This window comes from Dasypus novemcinctus, chromosome 2 (genome assembly GCF_030445035.2).
Source record: "Dasypus novemcinctus isolate mDasNov1 chromosome 2, mDasNov1.1.hap2, whole genome shotgun sequence".
NCBI lineage: Eukaryota > Metazoa > Chordata > Mammalia > Cingulata > Dasypodidae > Dasypus > Dasypus novemcinctus.
The window spans coordinates 107,058,421-107,078,313 of NC_080674.1; the positions used below are offsets into that span (position 1 = coordinate 107,058,421).

General features: G+C 34.2%; 1 protein-coding gene across 24 annotated transcripts in view; it reads left to right on the forward strand.

Moving 5' to 3' along the window:
• PPIP5K2 (diphosphoinositol pentakisphosphate kinase 2) overlaps nucleotides 1–19,893 on the forward strand; it is a 90,517-nt gene that overhangs the window by 53,255 nt on the left and 17,369 nt on the right. For 12 of the 24 annotated variants that reach the window (XR_011646347.1, XR_011646346.1, XR_011646348.1 and 9 more), the window contains exons 22-26: nucleotides 802–909; nucleotides 1,001–1,117; nucleotides 15,156–15,323; nucleotides 17,660–17,833; nucleotides 19,081–19,150. Coding sequence is in view for 19 of the 24 variants with exons in the window: in XM_058276847.2 (XP_058132830.1) it covers nucleotides 802–909; nucleotides 1,001–1,117; nucleotides 15,156–15,323; nucleotides 17,660–17,833; nucleotides 19,081–19,150 (637 nt within the window). In the remaining 5 variants the exon portion in view is untranslated. Of the gene's footprint in view, nucleotides 1–801; nucleotides 910–1,000; nucleotides 1,118–15,155; nucleotides 15,324–16,862; nucleotides 17,834–19,080; nucleotides 19,151–19,893 lie in introns of those variants that run through there. The other 12 variants (XR_011646350.1, XR_011646351.1, XM_058276863.2 and 9 more) reach the window with 2 other exon arrangements.

Consider the following 19,893-nt stretch of genomic DNA (forward strand, 5'->3'; position numbering starts at 1 on the left):
GGACTGTGGGCTGAGAACTCTATTCTTTGCTGTAGCCAGTGTCCCTTGGGCCCTCTGCAGCAGGCCTCCACCAAGGGAGCTTGCTGTTCTGGAATATGGGAAGGAGGCACCCCAATCTGGCCTGATTCCTTGGTGGAAGGGCTCTGGGGCCTGCTTTACCAAGCCCTGGGTTGCAACCAGCCTCATCTAGCTCTTCCACTCACCCATAAAATGCTAGACGCAGTAGCTCCAAAAAGGTAAGCATCGCCTTAATCTGTTCAAGTCCCTGTGACTGAGGAGGAAGCAGGAAAGCCAAAAAAAACTGTTCATCTTCAAAGCCCAGAACTTGTCTCTTCTCAAAACCCATGTCCATAAGATCAAGAAGACCAAGGTCATAGCATACAGGATGGTTCATCAGGAGAGTCAGAGCCCCTGTACTTAATGTACTTTAATGTTCTCAGTGCAAAACGCCAGTCTGGCTGCATCTGATGTAATCCTTGGGCCCAAAAGTTATTTGGTTTGTTTTTTGACTGGACAGGAGATTCTTTCTTTTGACTTATCTAAAAGCTATTTTTTTAAAGTTACTACTTGAGTCACTAATATGACAGGCAAATGATTTTGAAATAATTTAAATAAAACAGACCCAAGTAACTTATTGAGAGTTTTAAATATAGTAGAGGTCTTTTGAAGGTTTATACATATGGTAAGCATTCACATTATTTGAGTGGTGTCACTGAAGAATAGACAAACTATCCTAATAAAATCAGTTACTTCCTTGCAAGGCAATATGAGAAAACACTTTACCATGTGCCTTTTGTTCAGGAATCAAAAGATGAACAGTGGAAACGAGCTATGGATTATTTAAATGTTGTCAATGAGCTCAACTACATGACTCAGATTGTTATCATGCTTTATGAGGATCCTAACAAGGTAACAGAGTTCTTGGTTTTACATTTATTACCAGAGATAAAGAAATAGTTCAAAGTTCCATAATTTTCTAGTGTCCTGTCATATTTTTTAGGATCTTTCCTCAGAGGAACGTTTTCATGTTGAATTACACTTTAGTCCAGGAGCCAAAGGATGCGAAGAAGATAAAAATTTACCATCTGGCTATGGATATAGACCAGCTTCCAGGGAGGTAATGTAAATGAAAATCAGTGCTTAATTACTACAGCTCTATATTGTCATGAGAATTTTATAAGCATTTTCTGTTATATACTATAAATATAGTACTTACTGTAAACATAATTTACCTCAACTACTAAATACAAGTGGTTTAAAATTTTTAAAGTTTGATTTGTATATACAGCATCTGTGCATGTTAGAATGCTTATGAAATTTATTTCGTATGTTTTAGATTTTAGGCACACTCTTTATAATGGATGACTAGCTTTTGTTCTGTTTTGTTTTCATTTCACTTGTGGACTGTTTGTTACATGCTAAACACCTTAGTAAGCACTTGGAATGGATTATTGCATTATAATCCTTACAATAACCTTATGAAGTTAGGTATGAACTCCTTTTTAAAACTTTTAAAATAACTTATACTTTAGGATCTTTCATTAATATATATTGTAAGTGTATAGCTTAATAAAATATCACAGAATGAATACAATTGTAAAATAAGCATCTAGGTCATAGAACATTGTCATTGTTTCACAAGTCTCAATTGTGCCCCTTCCCAATTACCACCTCCTGTATTCTTCCCAAAGGTGCCTACTACTGTCATAACTTCTAGCACCATAGATAAGTTTTACGTATTTTAAAAAATTAATTTATTGAAGTATATCACTCATACATAAACATACATAAACAACAAGTGTATAATAATAGTTGTGAACTTACAAAACAAACGCTTATAATGCCATACAGGACTCTCATAACTTACCCTACCACCAAAAACTTGCATTGTTGTTAAACCTTTTTAACTAATGATTAAAGAGCATTGTCACAATATTACTACTAACCAAAGTATTTTTCCCCAACCCACCCAATTATTATTATCTTTATATCATTTATATGTGAACATACATAAACAATTAAGTATATAGTAAAAGTTGTGAACTTACAAAGCAAACATGCATAACCTCATACAGGGGCCTCATATATCAACCCTCCACCAACACCTTGCATTGTCCTGAGACGTTTGTTACAAATTATGAAAGAATATTGTCAAAATCTCCCTAGTAATCATGGTCCTTATCTTATATTTGGTGTGTTTCCCCCCCTACCCACCTTATTATTATTTTTTAAATATATTTTTTATGACGGAAGTTGTAAACTTATAAAACAGTCATGCACATGTGCAGAATTCCCAAACAACACCCCTCCATCTACATACCACACTGTGGTGGAACATTTGCTACAGATAAGGTAATATCATCTGATTGTTAACATGTCCATAGTGTACATTTCACTCACATTTTCCATACAGCCTCATTATCAACATCTTTGGCATAGAAGCAAGAATATTATTACTACTAACCACAGTCCATAGGTCACTCCAGCTGTATTTCTCTGAGTTCTTCACATTCCCAACACCCTGCAGTAGTGATGTACATTTGCTCTAGCTCACAAAGGACTTTCATGCATCTGTACCATCAACCACATTTCATCCACTTCTTGGTTTACTATGCTATGCAGTTCCTAGGTTATTCTCTAGCTGTCAGTTGGCATTTACATACCTTTTCAGTCACATCCCCATTTATAAACTAGCTGTTACTCACTTTGTGTTACCATCCACTCTATCCATTTCCACACTTTTACAGTAAAGCTAATTAAATTATATGTATATTAAACATCAGTAGTCCATATCAGTTCTCCTTTAATCCTCCACCTACCACTAGGTCTTGAAGATATTTTCCTACAATTTCTTCTAGAAGTTTCATTGTTCTTGCTTTTATTTTTAGGTTTTTGATCCATTTTTAGTTAATTTTTGGATAAGGTGTGATAGGGGTCCTCTTTCCTTTCAGCTGTGGATGTCCAATTCTTTCGGCACCTTTTGTTGAATGGATTGTTCTGCACAAGCTGTGTGGGTTTGACAGGCTAGTCAAAAATGACTTGACCATCTGTGAGGGTCAGTTTCTGAACCATAAATTTGGTTCCATTCTTCTGTGTGTCTGTCTTTATGCCAGTACCATGCTGTTTTTACCACTATAAATAGGTAGTATAATTTAAAGTCTGGAGATGAGGATTCGCGTTTCCTTTTTATGATGTTTCTAGCTATTCAGGACCTCCTACCTTTCCAAATAAATTTGATGATCATGTTTTCAATTTTTTTTTTTTAATGCTAGTGGAATTCTTATCAGGATTGCATTGAATCTGTATATCAATCTGAATAGAATTGACATCTTAATGATATTTAGTCCTCCAATCCATGAGCATAAAATGTTCTTCCAATTATTTAGGACTTTTTTTATTTCTTTTAAAATTGAGTTGCAGTTTTATCAATACAAGTGCTTTACATTGTTGGTTAAGTTTATTCCTGACTATTTGAGTTTTATCTGTCATATTTTATTTTCACCACTGTTTTGACACTTTTAGTTACTTTTATTGATATAATCTTCATTTCTAGACTCTCTTCCAGGCCTCTCTTCGCTGTCTTTTCAGGTTCTAGCACACCCTTTAGTATTTCCTGAAAATCTGGTCTCTTGCTTAGAAATTCTCTCAGTTTCTGTTTATCTGTGAATATTCTAGCCTCGTCCTCATTTTTGAAAGATAATCTTGCTGAATGTAAGATTCTTGGCTGAAAGTTTTTCTCCTATAATATATAAAACATATCATACCACTGTCTTCTTGCCTCCGTGGTTTCTGGTGAGAAATCAGCACTTAATCTTATTGGGTATCCCTTATACCTTATGCAATGCTTTTCTTTTCCTGTTCTCAGAATTCTCTCTTTGTCTTTGGCATTTGGTATTCTGAGCAATATGTATATTGGAGTTGGTCTATTTGGATTTTTTTGTATGGGAGTACTTTGTGCTTCTTGGACATGGATAGCTATGTCCTTCAATAGGTTTGGGAGATTTTCTACCATTATTTCTTCAAATATTCCTTCTGCCCCTTTCCTTTCTCTTCTCTTCCCTTCTGGGATAGCCATGACACATGTGTTTACCTGCCTTTTGCTGGCATTTAGTTCCCTGAGACCTTGTTCAATTTTTTCCATTCTTTTCTTCATCTGTTCTTTTCTATGTTTACTTTCAGAGGCCATTTTTCAAGCTTATCAGTCCTTTCTTCTGCCTCTTCAAATCTGCTATTATATGATTCCAATGATTTTTAAATTTCATTTATTGTACCTTTCATTCCCATAAGATCTGCTATTTTTCTATATATGCTCTCAAATTCTTCTTTGTGCTCATCCAAAGTCTTCTTAATATCCCTAATCTCTTTAGCCATTTCATTGAATTTATTAAGGAAATTTGTTTGAACATCTATGATTAGTTGTCTCAACTCCTTTATGTCATCTGGAGGCTTATCTTGTTCCTTTAACTGGGCCATAACTTCCTGTTTCTTGGTGTGGATTATAATTTTTTGTTGGTGTATTGGCATCTGGTTTACTAGATTATTTGTTCTGGGTGCTGTTTTTCTCTTTAGTTTAGGGTTTCCTGCCCTTTCCCTCTTGCTGTTTGTGCAGTAGGATCCAAGCATTTAATCGGTGCTGTAAGCTGTAGAGGCGGAAGCTGCCCTCATTGCTCCAGGAACCAATGGAGCTTTTCCCCACTTTCTCCTTTGCCAGGAGTAGGAACAGAGTCACAGCTGTGTGGATTATCATGCAGGCCTAGACTCTAGTTTCCCAGAGAGACTAATGAAGCAGGCCTAGACTCTAGTTTCCAAATCATGCAAGCCTAGACTCTAGTTTCCCAGAGATACTAATGAAGCTTCACACTCCATTCTCCCCTGCCTGGTATGGGGATGGAGCTGCAGTTGTGGGCAGCAGTCTATGCAGTTCGGGTTCAAGATGACTGCAGTTGCCCCGGAAGACTTCCGATTATTCAGTCTGTGCCAGCCAAAGGTACCTGCAGTTACCTGGATAGGCTGGTGCAGAGCCCACCAGCCTCCTCCATGCCAGAGGTGGGGCTGAAGCCTAGGCAAGGCTGTAGGCCGACCTGGGTGAAAGAAACCAGTTCCTATTGTCACCGTGATTTTCGGTCCTGACTTCCCCTCAGGCTGGGAGCGGAACCAAAATGTCAGGCACTGGCTTCTTATTGACTTGGGCAGATTCACACCCCAGCTGTTCCCAGGGTTGTATCTTATCCAGCTATGTCTGCCAATCAGTAACCAAAATGGCAACCAGCTGTCTCCTCCTCCCCTGTTTTTTGGAAATGGAGCTTCCAATTCCAGCCATAGAAGGCAGCTCGTGCTGCCAGAGTAGGATAATCACCAGCCTCCACAGCCTAGCCAGTAATTTCCTGGAAAGGCTGGTGCAGGTCCCCGTAGCTTCCTCCCTGTTGGAGGTGGTACTGAGGCCTAGGCTAGAGCTGCAATCTGATCTGGATGGAAAGAAGCCAGTCCCTACCAGCACTGTGATTTTCAGTCTGCCCAGCTTCCCCTCATGCCAGGTGCGGAGTTAAGATGGCAGCTCTTGACCTCTTTCTGACTTGGAGAGGTTCAAACTTTAGCTGTTCTCAGGATTATACTTTAGTCCACTGAATTTACTCGTGCCCAACCATCTCTTCATCCCTTGTTTTTGGGATGTGGAACTTTCAGTTCCAGCCGCAGAACAGCTCCCAAGGTGGCTTGTGCCTCCAGTGGAGGATGGGCACCGGCCTCTGGGGCATGGAGCGCTCTACTCACGAGTCTTCTCTGCAGTTGGACAGTCTCCTCCTTCTATTCCTTCATGGATGTGGCACGATGCTCTTCTGTTCTGGAACCCCCAAACAGGTGTTTCAGCTAACTCCAGATAGCTCTGGGTGTTTACTAACTGCCCTGTAGCAGGAGCTGACTCTAGGAGCTCCTTACTCTGCTGCCATCTTGCTGGTTCTCCCTGCATATTTTTTTTTAACATGAATGAAATAACAAAATTTTTTCTTTTTTTTTAGCGGTAAATGGATTTGACTTCTTTTGTTATGTTTGAGAGATTCATCTACTCTATTTCCTCATGAAGAATTCCATTAAATAATAGCACAATGTGTTTATCCATTCTACTTGATATTTTGAATTGTTTCTGATTTTGAGCTCTTAAGATGAATTATTTAATGAAGATTCTTGTACAGGTCTTTTGTTGACCATATATTTACATATGTACATATCTCTTGGATAAACAAAGGAAAAAACTGCTAAGTCTCATAGGGCAGGTATACATAAGTTTAGCTTTAGAAGATACTGCCAAATAATTTTCCATATCCTTGACAGTACTTGGTATAGTTAGTTGTTTTAATTTTAGCCATTTGGAGAGATAGGTAGTGATATATTATGTGGCTCAAATTTGCATTCTTCTCATTACCAATAGGGATTAATACTTCCTTATATGTTTGTTGGCCATTTGGATATCATATTTTATAAATTGTCAGTTCAAATCTTTTGCCCATTAACATTTTTTTCTTCTTATTGATTTCTAGGAATTCTTGATAAATTCTTGATTCAGTTTCTTGTCATTTGTTTTAGAATATCTTTTTTTTTACTCTATAACCTGAGTTTTCTTTCTTTTAATGATATTTTTGTTTAATGGAAGTGATCAATGTTTGTACAATCAAAGTCATTCATTTTTTCCTTTGTGGTTAGTGCTTTTGGTGTAATGTTTAAAAAATCTTTGCCCATCAAAGTCATGAAGATATTCTTCTTTAACGTCTTTTAAAAGTTTTTGCGTTTTGTCTATATTTTCATTTCAGATTTAGACCTACAATTCTTGCATTTCAGATTTAGATATAGAAGACACTTTGAAAGAACTTTTTTGTATATTTGCTCTTGGTTTTTTGGCTATTTTGTCTAATGGATATCCAGTGAACCCTAAATGATTTATTGAAAAGACTGTACTATCTACATAGCACTGCAGTGTCAATTCTGTCATATCAAGTGTTCTTGTAGGCATGAATCTGTTTCTATGCTCTATTCAGTTCCATTGTTCTTTTAACCTGTCTTTACCCCACTATCTTACTGCTTTAAGTAGGATAGTTTTTTAAAAAATCTTGATATCCAGTAGAGTAAGTCCTCCTATTTTGTTGTATTTCAAGATTTTCCTGCCTATTTTTGGCCGTTTTTATTTCCATATAACTTTTAGAATCAGTCTCACAATTAACAGTAAAACATGTTGGGATTTTAATAGAAATGGCATTGTCTCCACAGATTTTTTGGGGGGAAGAATTGACATCTTTGCAATATTGTCTTACAATCTATAGACATCATATATTCTTCCATTTATTTAGGACTTCTTTAATTTATCTCAACAGCGTGTCTGGTATGGAGCTTTTGCACATCTTTGTAATGTTTATTCCTAAGCATTTGATCTTCTTTTTGGTGCTATCATAAATTATATCATTTTATCAATTTTATTTTCTAATTTTTTGCTGTATATTGAAAATAGGTTTATGTATATTAAACTTGTGTTCAGTGCTAAGTTCATTTATTAATCATAGTAATTCATAATAATGAGAGTTTCCTTTCTTCCTCTCCTATTCATATGCTTTCATATTTTTTTTCATGCTTTTTTGCACTGGCTATGATCAGTGCATTGTTGAATAGAAGTGGTGATACTATTAGTCAGTCAGAGGGGTGCTGTTGCAAAATACCAGAAATTGGTTGGTTTTTATAAAGGGTATTTATTTGGGGTAGGAGCTTACAGATACCAGACCATAAAGCATAAGTTATTTCCCTCACCAAAGTCTATTTTCATGTGTTGGATGGAGCAAGATGGTTGCCGTTATATGCAAGGGTTCATGCTTCCTGGGTTCCTCTGGGCTCAGCTCCTCTATTTTCTCCACAAGGTCAGCTATAGACTATCAGGCAAATGGCTCTGTCTCTCTCCCTGGGGCTCCAGCTTCAGCATTCAAACTCCAACCTCAAAACTCCAACATTAAAAGCCGTCCAATTCTGTCCTTGCCATGCCTTTTATCTGTGAATCCCCACCCACCAAATGTGGGGGCTCAATGCCCTACTGGCACAAGAGGTTTACCTGATTACTTAATCAGGTTAACCTCTGAATCCAATATAATCTAAATACCCAGAGGAAAAGATCAGTTTATGAACAGAATCCAATATTTCTTTTTGAAATTCATCAGTAATATCAAACTGCTACACTATGCATCCTTGTTTATTTCCAAACTCAGGGTTAGTTTTCAACACTTACTATTAATCATGGTATTTGTTATAGTTTTTTTTTTTTTTTAGAAGAGGGATTAGACCCTTTGTTTGTCAGCCAAATGGGTACTGATGCAAAGTACCAGAAATCAGTTGTTTGTTGTAAAGGGTATTTATTTGGGGTAGAAGTTTACAGTTACCAGACCATAAAGCATAAGTTACTTCCCTCACCAAAGTCTTTTGCCATATGTTGGAGCAAGATGGCTGCCTACATATGCCAGGGTTCAGGCTTCCTGGGTTCCTCTCTTCCCGAGGCTCAGCATCTGTTTTCTCCACAAGGTCAGCTGTAGGCTATGACGTTGTCTAGGCTTGGCCTCTCTCCACAAGGCCAGCTGTAGATTCTCAGGTGACCAGCTCTCTCTCCCCCGAGGATTTGATTCTTTCTGGGCTCAACTATTCTGCACTGTGTGCTTAATTCCCAGGCTCCAATTCAAAACTCCCAACTCTGTCTTCCGTCATATCTTTTATCTGTGAGTCCCTGCCCACCAAGGGGTGGGTACTCAATGCCCTACTGATGTGGCCCAATCAATGCCCTAATCATAATTTAATTAAGAGTGGAACTTCAGACAGACTGGTTTACAAACATAATCCAATATCTATTTTTGGAATTCATAAACAATATCAAACTGCTATAGACCCCTTTATTGTATTATGAAAATCCCTTTCTTTTTCTGGTTTGTTAAGAGTTTTATCATGGTTAGATATTGAAATTTATCAAATGATTATTTTATATCTGCTGAGTGATCATCTGATTTCTCACCTTTATTCTGTTAACAATGAATTATACTGACTTTTCTAAATATTCCACTACTCTTCCATTTCTAAAATAAATTCAATTTGAATGTGAGGTACTGTTCTTTTTTATATAAAATAGGTTTCAGTTTGTCTTTGGGATTTTTGCACCTATGTTATAAGTAAGATTGCCCTCAGTTTTCCATTTTGAAATGTCCTTTTCTAGTTCTGGCATGAGAGTTAGGTTGCTCTCATAAAATGAGTTAAAATGTTACTTATTTTTGTAGCTCTAATTTTTTTTTATATGATTGGTGTTATTTCTTCCTTAAATATTTGTTAAAATTCATTGTTAGAAGTTATCTGGATGTAGAGTTTCCTTTGTGGGAATATTTTAAATTATAGATTCTATTTTGTTAATTGAAGTAGTACTCTTCAGATTGTTATATAAATTTTCAAATTTAGAATATAGTTTGTTCATAATCTTTTTATTGTAGGTAAGATCTGTAATAATGTTCTTTTTTTACTAAACATAGCTTTTTTTGTGCCTTTCTTCATATTTTCTTGATGAATCTTGGCAAAAAATTATAATTTACTAGTTTTTTCAAAGAACCATTGTTACCTTGTTGAGTCTCTCTATTATGTGTTTGTCTTCTATTTTGTTAATCTTTCATCGTATCTTTTTCTTCTCTTCTCTATTTTCTTCTCTTTTCCTTGGATTTACTTTGTTGTTTTATTGCTAACTTCTTTAGGTGGATGATTTTCATGTTTCTGTGTTATTTATATTTGGAGCTACAAATTTCCCTCCAAACATGGTGTAAGTGCTTCGCACATGTGTTTTATTATCATTCTTTTCAAAATAATTTATAATTTATAATGGGATATCTTCTTTGATATATCGATTGAGAAATTTCTTACTTAATTTTTTAAACATGAAGAAATTTTCCAGATAGGCTTTTCTTGTATTGGCTTCTAGCTTGCTTTCTCCTTAGGCAGAGAATATACTTGTGTGATTTCATTTCTTTGAAGTATATTGGAAACTGCCTTATGGGCCTGCATGTGGTTAGTTTTTGATAAATGCCCCATGTACACTTGAAAAGACTGTATATTCTGTGTTTTTTGTTTTGTTTAGTTTAGTGCAAGTGTTCATTACAGATCAGTTAGGTAAAGTTTGTTAATAGTGGTGTTCAAATCTTTAGTATCCTTAAGAGATTTTTTGGTTTGCTTGCTCTGTCAGGCACTTAGAAGTGATGTATGAAAATATGCCACGGTGATTATGGATTTGTCTATTTCTCTTTATAGTTTTGGGAATTTTTGCTTCATATTTTAAGGTTATACATACAAATTTAGAATTGTTATATCTTCCTCAATACATCTTATCTCATTATAAAATGGTCTCTATTTATGCTTAGAAAAAGCATCTTGCCTTAAGAGTCTACTTTGTCTGGTGTCTTAGCTATACCAGCTTTCTTTTGGTTTAGCATTTTACATGTTGTGTCTTTTTTTATTTTTTTACTTCTTCAAACTTTCTGTATCCTTATATTTATGGTATGTGTTTTGTTCAATCTCTATGTATACCAGTCTTGACCTTTTTATTTGGCATATTTATGTATTTAACATAATTACTGATACATTTAGTATCACCTCATCTCCTTTGTACTTTTTTATCACTTCTGTGTTTTTTTCACTCTCTGCTTTTTTAAATTTCTTATCCTTCTTCAGGATGCTTTTAAAATTTTCTAATTGTCATTCATTTTCAGCAAAATTATTTTCATATATTTACTTGGGTTTGACAGTGATTCCTGTACCTATGACTTGATGTCTTTTGTCATTTTGGGAACATTTGCAGTCATTATATCTTTAAATAAAAACTTTTTTCCCCATTTGCTCCTTTCTTTCTGAGATTCAAGTTACATTTGTATTGGATTTTTTCTCTATGTATCTTATACCCTTTTGGCATATATCTTTTATACCCTTCTCTTTATATTTTCAGTCTTTTTTTTTCCTCTCCATGATATTTCCTTCATACCTATCTTCCAGCTCACTAATTCTGTCTTTAGTTATTTTTATCCGCTATTAAATCTACTCATTGAGTTCCTAATTTTACTCCTTATTGAATAAGGTTTAATTATGTTTTTCAGCTCTAGAATTCCCATTTGGTTCCTTTTATACTCTTATTCAGCCCTTTAATTATGTGAACATATTCATTTTAGTTATAAAATTTATAGATTACAATTTCATTGTCTGGTTCATCTGTGATTCCATTTCTTTTTCTTTTCTCTGTTGTTGATCTCTTACTTTCTTGGAAGTTAAGCTGTTACTAGAACCTGCAGAGAGAATTTGAGGCTGTAGTTGATGGTATATTCCTCCAGCAGGCCTTTCTTTTGCTTCTGATAGGGAGCTAGGCTAGGAATCCTAGATCATATTAATTTAATTAGTGATTGATATGATTCAAAAATTTTCAATCACTAGAAGGACTGATAAATTTTTGACTTAGTTTATTACTAATGTATGGCCCATTAGTGTCTTTGTAAAAAATCTTGGGTATTTGAGGAACTAGGGATCTTCCTCCATAGCTGGTCTTGGAGTTCAGTTTGTGTTTGTGTTTTTTTTCATCTTTTGATCTGTCTCTCTGGAAAATTAATACTTTTCTCTCTATACAATTCTCCCTTTGTCTCACTATACAATTCTCCCTTTGTCTCTAACAATGCTCTTTGCCTTTGTGTCAGCCTAAGGAATAGTTTTAGTGACTATTTTCTCAATTCTCCCAAGAATGGTACATAGTGATACCATTTCTAGATTCATAGTAAATAAGTTAATTCATTACATACAATGACTCCTGAAATATTCAGATTTAATTCTCTGATGGAATCTTAGTCCTGAAAGTTTGAATTATATATCTTTTCCACCCTTTTACTTTCAACCTTACTAGCTTTATACATTTATAACATGGCTCCTTTGAAATACTTAAGGTTTAATTTTTATTGTATGGCAATCTTTTTATTGGAACCCATGGATGATGTAATTAGTGGTATATTTGAATTTATTATTTTACCTTAAATAATTTCACTATTTGTTTTCTCATTGTTCCACTTATTTTATATTTCTTTTCCTCACCTTTCTTGCCTTCTTTTAAGTATTTCCCCCTCCAATAGGATAATTGGTAATTTTTTATTCTTTTACTAGTCTTTTAGAGCTCATAACATGCTTCTCTGACTTGTTAAAGTCCAATATGTTAACACTTTGCTACTTATTAGGCAATGTAATTATCTCAAAACATTTTAAATTTTTGCTCCCATGCTGTTTTTGTATTATTGTTCTCATGTAGTTTGGTTATATATAGCATAGAAAAATATATTTTAAATTCTTTAGGGCATTATTATTGTTTATAGTCAGTTTTCATTTAGATTGAAAATATTAGAATGTTTTAGAATACTTACTGCATTAGAACAATAGTCTTTTAGGATATATAGAACATGTTCTAAAGGAAGTAAATATATATGATGGAGCATGTGTTCCAAGTCAGTTTTTTTTTTTAAGATTTATTTTTTATTTATTTCTGCCCCCTTCCTCCCCCCTCCCCCCCACCCCAATTGTCTGCTTTCTGTGTCCATTCACTGTGTGTTCTTCTGTGGAAATCTGTGTCTCTTTTTGTTGCGTCATCTTGCTGCGCCAGCTCTCCGTGTGTGTGGCGCCATTCCTGGGCAGGCTGCACTTTTTTCACGCTGGGTGACTCTCCTTACGGGGCGCACTCCTTGCGCGTGGGGCTCCCCTACATGGAGGACGCTCCTGTGTGGCATGGCACTCCTTGCGCGCATCAGCACTGCGCATGAGCCAGCTCACCACACGGGTCAGGAGGCCCTGGGTTTGAACCCTGGACCTCCCATGTGGTAGGCGGATGCCCTATCCTTTGGACCAAATACGCTTCCCCCAAGTCAGTTTTGATTGATCCACACATTTACCATTTCCATTGTTCTTTGTTTCTTCCTACAACTCTTCTTCCATTTGTCATTATTTTACTCTTTTATTTCTTTAATCCATGAAAATTGATTTTTTTACATCTTTTGTGTGTACTATACAGTTCAGGGATTTTTCCCCATATGGATAACTAATTCCAGCACCATTTTTTGAAGATTTTGTCTTTTGCCTACTATTTGTGGTACCACTTCCAATATTGCAGGCAAATATTGTACCCAAATATTGGTGTGTTGGTTTTTTGGACTCTTTGTATTGTTCCATTGGTCTAGCTCTTTCTCATTAACAATACCACAGTGTTAATTATTGTAGCTTTATAATAAATATTGATTTTTTTGTAGTGGAAGTTCTCCAGCGTTATTGTTCTTTAAGATTACCTTGGAGAATCCAGGTCTCTTGCATTCCATATAAATTTATGATAATCTTGTAATTTTCCAAAGAGAACTTTTGAAATTTTGATTGGGGTTACATTAATTCTGCAGATCAAATTTGGGATAAATGACACTTTTATATTAATAATATTGGGCTTTCTAGTCCAAGGAATTGGTATATCTTTGAATTTATTTAGGTATTCTTTTTATTTTCAATAAAATTATTATTTTCTTCATAAATCTTGCACCTTTTTGTCAGATTCTTTTTATTTTTGACGCTATCATAAATGGTTTCTTTAAACTTCATTTTCTGTTTCTTACTGCCGTTGAAATTTTACTCATTTGTGTATGAAGATCTTATAGCTAACAATCTTGCTAAACGCTGTTTTCATTCTAATAATTTAGCCATAGATTCATTTGGATTTTCTGTGTATATAATCTTATATCTATGAATAATGAGAGATATATCCAGTAAAATGCTGAATCAGTTTAGTGATGGTGGACACTCTTGTCTTTCACTGTTTTATTATTAACTGTGTGATTACTGGTTAAAGAAGTTTCCCTTTATTCTTAGTTTGGTAAGGATTTTTTTTTTAAGATTTTTAATTTATTTCTCTCCCCTTCCCCACCCCTCCCCCATTGTCTGCTCTCTGTGTCCATTTGCTGTGTGTTCTTCTGTGTCCACTTGTATTCTTGTCAGCAGCACCCAGAATCCTTACGGGGCGCAATCCTTGCATGTGGGGTTCTCCTATGCAGGGGACACCCCTGTGTGGCCTGGAACTCCTTGCGTGCATCTGCACTGCATTTGGGTCAGCTCACCACAAAGGTCAGGAGGCCCTGGGTTTGAACCTTGGACCTCCCATGTGGTAGGCAGATGCTCTATCCATTAGGCCAAATCCACTTCTCTTAGTAGGGATTTTTATATACTTCTGTTTGACTTCTTTTGGTCAACATGTTTGTGAGAGTCATACATGCAGATATGCTTAAGTTTGTCCATTCTTATTGCTACATAGTATATATTTTATTGTATAACTATGTCCCAATTAATCCTTTCCCCTATAGATACATATTTGGTATAAAATGTTTTACTTTGTCTGTCTCCTATTCTATACTTTGGGATTCTTGCAATCTGATGCTATATCTTATTCATCTATTTCTTGGTACATAGTAGGCACTCAGTAAATATTTAATGGGTCTTCAAAAGATTATCATTTTCTATGCAGTCATCATATTGGGAATATTTAGAATATAAATTATATATTCTAAAGTTTACAAATTCAAATGCTATTTTCATATTGTCAGTCCAGAGATTCAAATCCCCTAAATATATCTTAAACCCCAACACCAACTACAATTCCAGTAAAGTTGCATGAAAGTCTTGTGAAAAGAGATCCCATCTGAGTCCAGTTCCATCACGCAGAAACACTCAAATGCTATTTTAGTCTTTTCTTGGGTTGATGGCATTCCTGTAGGATAAAACTGATCTCTTTCTTACTGTCATTTATTATTATTGTTTATTTAGGCATTTGATTAAATATAATCAATTGTTTTTTATGGCTTTTTCTCATCATTTTATTTTTTAATTTCTCCATAAAGTATATATATTTGTGGACGTCACAAACTTTGTTATCTATCCCACAGTATCCAGCATAAAAGTAGGCTGTTGTAAGTGTTCAATTACTATTAATTCACTTGAGTAAACAAACATTTATATATACTTAAAGTGACTACACTAATTAATGGTTGAATTTGTTCAGTAGAGATTTTTTTTTATCAGAGTTTTAAAAACCATGTTGTATTCCTTGCCCACAGAATGAAGGCAGGAAATCTCTTAAAATTGATAATGATGATGAACCACGTACTTCTAAAAAAGATGAGGTTGATCGAGCTGTGATATTGTTCAAGCCTATGGTATCAGAGCCAATTCATATACACAGGAAATCTCCACTTCCAAGGTCTAGGAAAATTGCTACAAATGAAGTAAGTTTATGTGTTAGAGCATGGTTTTCATAAAATAAGCTAACTGTATTTTAATAAAACAGAAAAGAAAATACAGCTTTAATTATGGAGCTGGGAACCTAATAGAATTTCTAATTGTCAACTTTATTTTGCAACTAAATTTCAAATTATAGAAGCAGTTAGAAAATATAAAGATTAATTTTACAATTTGAAACTTTACATATAGTATTCATAGCATGAATAAATAAAAATATTAAAATAAGGCCTTTCAAATAACTTGATAAACTGATCCATCTCTTTTATTTGTGAACTCAGACTGTTCTTCAGTAAAGACCTTTTTAAAAAGACTTACTTAATGGATCAGGAATCATTTTTGGTTAAATGGAGAAAAGAATTGCAAAAGATGCTTCAGCAACAAAAACTAATTTCTTTGACAGTGTAGGTTAAGACAGAAGTCTAAATTGTTAGTATAATTCCAAAATTCAGTCTAGGAACTTGAAATTTTGATGTAGTTGAAAAATTACCTTTGTGTTAATATATCTATAATTAAATAGGGTAGGCTAAATGTCACTAATAGAGAGACAGTTAAATAAGTAATAAAATAACATTTAGAAAGAAAGTAAAGCTGTTGAAATGGAGCTTCTTAAGTAAATCTTTAACATCCATACATTTTTATGTTTTAAATATTATTTCAAGTTATCTCTATTCTCTATAGGATGATTTGCCATTGAAATCAATGCTTATAAGTTTTCTAAATCCTCTAGTAAAAGTACTAAGCAAAAAATTAACTTTAAGATAGAAAAACCATCAAGTTTTTAAATTAGAAAACATTTTTGGTTGATATTTAAATATTCCAAGTCTGAGGAGTTAGGTATGACATAATCTAGCAATTGAAGGGTAAGAATATAAATAACAGCAAAAAAAAAAGAATTATGCTCATTTCTACAGCCCCAAGTTATATAAACATAAATGCTTTATGGTTTTCAAATTTCAAAAAATGTATGCTCTTATTTGACATTGCAGTTATGTATAGATAAAAATTCAAAAATAAAATAGATTTTTGTAACTGTTATGGAAATTGTATACTAGTTAGGATTCTCTTGAATTTGATATTTAAAATTAAAATAAAAGGATGATTAACAATTGTATAACTTGATTATTCTTAGAGCTTAATTTTAAAATGAGGACTTGAGGGTTATATTCGGTATCTTTAATTTCATTAAGTTTAATTATATTATTATAACTTAAACTACCTCTTATTTGAGGGCAGTGATTTTGATGTGTTGCTGAACAAAATGACATACACTTAATCAAATTGTTCAGAATTTCTCCATTAAACCCTCTCCTCTGCTCTCCAAACAGCCTATAATGCTGATACAACAAATGTATTGGTGAGTCTCCATTTTATAGCTCATCTTTATTTGCAGAATCTTCAACAAAATCACTGCCTTGTTAACTCTTAAAATGCAGAGCACATTTATAAATCTTTTTCTCATAAATATGTAATAGTTGTTTTCAAGAGATTATTTCTATGCCGTGCTAAACTTTTACTTCCATAAGGTAAATTATTCAAGTAAAACCTTGAGGACTTTTTCCAGCGCCCACCATCTCCATGGATATCAGAAGTTTGCACTTCCAAAAGACACAGAGAAAAAAGACTATTCTCTTCATTTTGTGCAAGTAGATTTTCTGTGTCCTGGCTGTCTGTAACCTGAACATGCAAAATGAGAATGTTCGCTGCATGGTTTTTTGCCTCCTGAACTCTGCAAATAATTCTTGGAGGGGGGTTTAATCAAGATAGATTGTACATATAAACAAGGGCAGTTTGAATCCATCTTATACTCTGACTTTTTTCCTTGTTTTCAATGTTTGGAAGACATTTTCCTTTCTAAGTTTTATACATTGAAATCTCTTTAATCCTTTGCACAATTCTTTAGAGCTTTGATTTGAAAAGTTATCCAATACAGCACCAAACCTCTTGAATTTCTAAAATTAAGCAGAATGTTTTTATAAAGTTTAAAAAAAAACACTACTGAAAAAGAAAATGTAAAAAATTCTTCCAGGTTTAAGAGGGAAGAGACAACTATTAAGCAGTGTAAATATTTTGTATAATTTAAGGTAAAAAAGACCTCTTATAATTGCTTCATGTACAATTAGATTGATACGTTGTTCCTATCAAGTTCTCAATTACTAAAATATTTGGCTCCTAAATTGTTGTTTAATAGTTTTAGAAACATTGATAAGTAAATGCAAACAAACTGTATTTTTTTTTCTTTCTGTTCATTTGGCTCTGTTGTATCTAACTTTGCATGCTCTGCTTTTTTTTTTTTTTTTTTTGCCCCCTTTCTCACTTCCAGGAAGAGAGCCCCCTGAGTGTGTCTAGCCCAGAGGGTACTGGTACCTGGCTGCATTATACCAGTGGTGTGGGTACTGGGCGTCGAAGACGCAGATCAGGGGAACAAATCACTTCTTCCCCTGTCTCCCCCAAATCATTGGCTTTCACATCCAGTATTTTTGGCTCATGGCAACAGGTTTTTAAAATTTACTTCATTAAACATTTTTCCTCCTTGCATTCAGAGCAACAAACAGCTGTATTTGAGGACATCTAATCCCTTGTATTTTACATCAGAGTAAATCCTTCTATTTTTTAGTTCATTTAAAAATGCTTGTGATATCAGAAAATATTTGAGGGGAAGAAACCACTTGTATTGCATGTCTTTAGCATTTTACTGGGAAGATTTTAAATATCCAGGATTAAAAAAAATAAAATCCACACTCCTGGAACTTGAGCTTGATTAATAAAAAGTTTTTTTTAGACAGAAAATTCCTTGTCTAGTTGTCCTTTAAATCTTTCAAAAAAAAAAATCATTTTATTTGATGGTAGGAAAATTTAATAACTTTTTCCCCATAATTGAAAAATTAGATTCCATCTGGAATTTGCTGAGAATTTAAACATTTTTTAAAAACATCAAAATTTTAGTGCCTGGGTTTTCATTAACAAGATACATCTAATAGATCATTCTCTCCCTCACTATTCCCTTTTCTGAAAGTATCTATTTTAAGGTATAAAGTACAGTATATCTTGCTTTGAGTTGTGCAGTAATTTAATGTTCTCTTTAAGATAAAGGGAGCAAGTGTATTTGTGCCCATCAACAATTTGGGTCAAAATAAAATGTCTTCAAAAGGGCTTTTTGTGTTGACATTTGCAAACTTAAAATACTATGGTTTTTATTACAATGGAAGGTCCATTGTTACACATGCTTTTCTGAGAATTTCAGCAATTTCCTTTTGGAAATGTAGTTCATTTGACTATAGGAAAAGGGATTATGGTATCCATTAAGGCTGTGAATATTTAAAGGCTACGCTGATAAAGCCTGTGCATGGATCAGTAATTGTATGGTGACCTCAACAGTCTGTCTTTTCTTTTATTTGTGGTTGTTTTTCCCCCCTTCAAATACAGGAGCTGTTTAAAAGTGGGCATTTGGCTTCTTTTAAGAAAAAGTAAAATTATATCAATCTCTTGTTTCATCTGTCGTGTTTCATACATGATGTTTCATTCTGAATGCCTGCTTTGCACCACTTCATTGCAAGGACTTCATATGAAATGGACTCCCTTCAGAAGGGGATCTTGCATGATCTTTCATGTTTTATGTATTTCTACTAATATTTATCATACAGCTTATTAACCTTTGTCTGTCTGGAACAGGCTGCATATGAAGTATGGCCTTTTGAATTGATTGTTCTGTTTTACCTCATTTATTTTGCTTTCTTTCTGCAGGTTGTATCTGAAAATGCCAATTACCTGCGAACACCAAGAACTCTTGTGGAACAAAAACAGAATCCTATAGGTATGTCATCTAATGGGAATTTTATTCCATCCTCCTCTTAAACTCACTATTGTGAGCACTGTGGTGAAAACCTGACCAAAAATATGCTTCAATTTTTATTTAATATATATTAATTGAGAAACATTGAGGGTACAACTCAAAACACACAATAATGTTTCAATAAAATGAATGAGAAATGGTGCTTGATTTTTTGTTTTGTAACCCTTTGAATGCCACAATGTAAGCTTCTCAAAGATTTATACTCCAGTTTCCAATGCTAGTTTTTAACCTTGTAATCTATAAATTAAAATCCCAACATTTTTTAAATTAAGAAAGAAACTTCATTTTCCCAGTTCATAAAGTACAAAAAGGAGCTTTCTATTTTTCTGATTAAAAAAAATAACTTTTAAGTAGAGAATGTTTCAAAGCTTATCTAGATATATTAAATGTCCTTTTGAGCAGCTCATAAGGAAAATGAAATTAAAACTAATACACAGTGACTGTTACTCTTTTTAGAGCTGTAGAACATAATTGGCTCTTTGCTAGCACTCAAGTAGAACAACAATTGAAAAGCTTTTCTAAACTCATTTGGTTTTAAGCTTATGGTTGATAAACTATATCAGGTAATAGCATTTTTTTTTTTGTAAATAGTTCCCTACATAGGTTTAATGAAAGCCTGAATAGATTTCATTGTAAGTTTAAACTATGTATGTACTGCAATCTATATGCTAAGTTGATACCTACATACTTGAGTTTCTTTCTTT